Genomic DNA, 4,083 nt, shown 5'->3' with positions numbered 1-4,083 from the left:
AAAGCGGAAGCAATTTGACCTGGCGTCACCACCTATCCAATCAGATCTACAGGGGGGCTGGAACTTACTGTTCAGTGACAATAACCGACTAGGATTATGACCTCAAGGCACAGAATGATTAGCATTATTGTACTGTTTGGTCTCAGTGGAATGGCTGTCATCAGGACTTGGCAACATTAGTGGAATCTAGTTCAGCAGTAAGCCGATGGCTCAACAGTTCATCTTCCTCACTGGTTTCAATTAGGTTTATTCTCCTATTAAAAAAAAGTGAACTATTAGACACTGATACACAAAGTAGGTCTCGCAAGCAAGAGCCTGTAACACTCAATTTGGCAAAAATAAAGGCTTTTGAGCGGAAGGTCTGACATTGGTTATATACAGTGTCTTTTTCAATCTGCGGGCAGAAGCAAGTAGAAAAACGTCTATTGTAAAGTGATTTAAAAATAGATACAATGAACTTAACAAAAGGCAATTTCCCAATACTGGGAGGGATAAGGCCTGAGTCTATTGAAGTGTCCCAGCAGTCTCCTTGTGATCGTTTCACTGCTAGGCCACCGTACACAAGTCTCCTCTTAGTTCATGAACTGCGTGTAGCCCTCTGCTCCAGTTACTATAACATCCATCCATATCCTCATGGCCTCCGGGGCAGAGGTCACCATGTAGAGTCTGTCGTGAGTCTTCACACAAAGGTCAACGAGGGATTGGGGCTCTGGGATTGCAGGGGAGAGAGAGGTCAAAAGGTCAGTAATGTGGAGATGACTTGGTCATTTAATGACTCTGTTAGAGCGTTGGACTAGTAACTGAAAGGTTGCAGGTACAAATCTGTTCTGCCCCTGAACAGGCAGTTAACTAGGCAAGTCAGTTAAGAACAGTAGGTTAAAGGTTACATTGTCTCCGATTCAACTACAGTACTAGAGCTTGGTTGCAAATAAATGAATTAGTACAATGGGTGCACTACAATCAAATATCTTAAACAACCCCAAAACCTGTATTACATTTGCCCATATCTTTTTTTCAACAACTGATTGTCTCGATGGACAATGGGGCGTCTATGCCAACAGTCACACTACTGCACCTGTTAATAAGAATTCAGCCTTACGCTGCTCCACCACACACACACACGCCTCTCTTTGAAACTAAGGCAGGAGCTCAGAAAAGTGCTGAAGTAGACCGTCAAAACAGGATGCAGGACAGTCCACATACCATAAGACACCCAATGCACATTTTACAGTTGCACACATGCACTTAGAGTTCATAAGCTATATACACACACCTGGATAATCCACCCATATTTGGTCTGTTTTAATTGAAGGGACAGATTCAAACAACCAATTCCACAGAGGAAGGGAATTATCACTAAGGCTTGCTTTGGCAAACAACTCCAATGCAGGAACTAAAGAGGAATGTGAGGATCCAGAGGTGCATTGTTCTGTAATGGCTGTGGGTTTTCATTCTGTCTTGTATTAAACATGCATGATCACACCCCTGGTGGGTATTCAATGGAATATGTAGAGCTGACACAAATCCTTATTCCACATGATACACTTCTGTGTAAACAACCAAACACGCACTTGGGTAAAGAGGGCAGAGAACAAGCAATGGGTGAGTTCACTGAGACAAGTGGTACGTACATTGGTCAAATTGAGGTTGAAAAATCTTTTCTGTGAAACCAGTCAGTAAAAGCAAAAGAGTGAAGAGAAATGAAAGTGTGGAAGAAGCAGAATGTGTGTAAAACTAAACATCATAAAAATATTGCATCAGTACAGTGAAAGTATAAAAAGAAAAGTGATTATAGGAGATTTCATTTGGTTCCGTATAAAGATTTCTCAGTGTTGGGTAGAAAGTACCTTCGTGGCGCTACGCAGGTGATCGTAATAGACCTCTTCAATGTCCTGGAAATAGATGACTCCTTTCAGTTTGGTCTCGTGCTTGTCTGTTGAGTAAATTAACATGACAAAATGCTTGGGTAAAAATATCACATTTGCGATTCCTAGAGTAGTTTCTTTGATGACAGAGAGAGTCATGGAATATACTATATGTAGTGTAAAGGGGCAATGTTCCCCCTTTAGTGGAGACTGCATTCACAGTAAACACAGAATGTCTGCTTAAATCAGAAATGACCTTGAATTTGTAACGCTTCAGCGTTGCAGATTGAATAGAGCCCCTGATTTCGAAATTCTACCCTTATGGTAAAATATAGCAGCTCATTTCATCAACCACTACAAAAACACAACCAGGGGTAACTTTATGCCCCCTTCACCTTCAGGCATAAACTGCACTAGATCCTTGCTACATAAAAATAATAAAACCGTAACTATCTAGGAAAAGTAGTTGCAATTTTAAATTGAATAATTATTTTATAATTTGCATATTACTGTATCTAAAGCCTGCTACCAAAGCGCTACCCACAAATGTGTATTTCCCTTCTGTATCCTAATGCTCATATCTATCAAACTCATTTACACCACCTTTCACAAATACAGTCTACATTTTTTATTTTTTATTTTATTTTACCTTTATTTAACCAGGCAAGTCAGTTAAGAACAAATTCTTATTTTCAATGACGGCCTAGGAACAGTGGGTTAACTGCCTGTTCAGGGGCAGAACGACAGATTTGTACCTTGTCAGCTCGGGGATTCGAACTTGCAACCTTTCAGTTACTAGTCCAAAGCTCTAACCATTAGGCTACCCTGCCGGTATGGGTATGAATATGCCATCTACTGTATCTCCCATTGGCTCGATCCGAGCATTAAAAGCGCACTAATGTGTTTGTATATAAATGGCAGCATTTTCCTTACCAACGTAATAGGAGAAGGTCCTTTTGAGGCGGTCGAAGACAAACCAGCGTTTCTTCCACGACTTGATCTTGCCGCCCTTCTTGACCAGGTAACCCTTACACATCTTGTCTGTGAGGATCACGTGGTAAGAGGTCTCCACGTTGTGGCCGGATGACTCGATGTGGGAGCGCAGGTCAAACTCCTCCTTGCGGATGGGCAGGTAACGAGTCATAGGACGGGCCTGAGAAAGGAGGAAACAAACTTGTAACGAGTGTTTCAAAAGCCTGTACGTCTAACAGGATGAGAGAGAGATCTCAAACTGTATATTCTTTTTGTTTGGATTTGTGTTATTGGGCCTCAGGTTCACCTGGGAGAAGTTCTTGCTCCTCATCTTCACCTCCTTGTCCACCAGCTGCTGCCTGTGCACCGTCTCGTCCTGCAGCCTCTTCTCAGCCTCCTCGCGCCGCCTCCTCTCCTCCTCCAGCATCTGCCTACGGGCATGGCTCTCTCGCTCCTGGAGAGAAGGTGGAAAAAGATCATGAACATAGGCCCTTTTTACATCAGCAGTTGTCACAAAGTACTTTACAGATACCCAGCCTAAAACCTCAAAGACCAGGCAATGCAGAGGCACAGGAAAGAATGCAGGAAACTGGGAAGAAACAGAGGAATCAGACTCCGAGGGGTGGCCAGTCCTAATCTGGCTGTAACACTGAAGTAAGACATCAGTATGGGATCTGATAGGAAGCTAGACATGGCATGTGAGGTAGTGTCTTACTCTGGATTCTATGAGCCTGGCCTTCTCTAGGTGGGCTTCAGACACAGTCAGAGATACATCTCAAATAGCAATGACATCCATCATTCAATATATTTATGGGTTACAGTGTATTAATACTCTTAAGTACTAAAACTGTGTCCCGTTCTGAAAAACCACCCCCAACATGGGAACAAAGAGGATTAAGTAAGTCCTAAAACGCTGTTCATCACTGGTCATAAAAACAGTAGCTTACTATGTGGACACTAACTACCACAAACAGTTATTAACTATCACCGAGTGTTATAAAATGGGTCATGAAATGTGTAACTGTTTAGAGATTCAATGCTGTATACACTGGAAATGTCCCGTCTTGGCCAGGTGGTGCAAGGTTGTGTTCATTAAGGTCAACATTTTAAAACGTTTTGCAACAGAAAACGAATGACTGTTTCTCATTGGACATGTCCAGATAGTAACATTTACATTACATTACATTTAAGTCATTTAGCAGACGCTCTTATCCAGAGCGACTTACAAATTGGTGCTTTCACCTTA

The 4,083-nt window shown here is 42.1% G+C and overlaps 1 protein-coding gene across 1 annotated transcript; it reads right to left on the bottom strand.

The window, feature by feature from the left end:
- Nucleotides 1–231: 231 nt before the first annotated feature.
- Nucleotides 232–3,585, bottom strand: LOC135568572 (pleckstrin homology-like domain family B member 1). Its single transcript, XM_065015370.1, is given in 6 exon segments — nt 232–688; nt 691–709; nt 1,848–1,933; nt 2,799–3,018; nt 3,145–3,291; nt 3,553–3,585. Coding segments are annotated over 5 exon segments (561 nt in total). The 5' UTR covers nt 3,265–3,291; nt 3,553–3,585; the 3' UTR covers nt 232–572.
- Between the last annotated feature and the right edge of the window lie 498 nt (nt 3,586–4,083).

The sequence above is a fragment of the Oncorhynchus nerka genome, unplaced genomic scaffold, assembly GCF_034236695.1.
Source record: "Oncorhynchus nerka isolate Pitt River unplaced genomic scaffold, Oner_Uvic_2.0 unplaced_scaffold_1485, whole genome shotgun sequence".
NCBI lineage: Eukaryota > Metazoa > Chordata > Actinopteri > Salmoniformes > Salmonidae > Oncorhynchus > Oncorhynchus nerka.
This window is presented reverse-complemented; position numbering and strand designations above follow the sequence as displayed.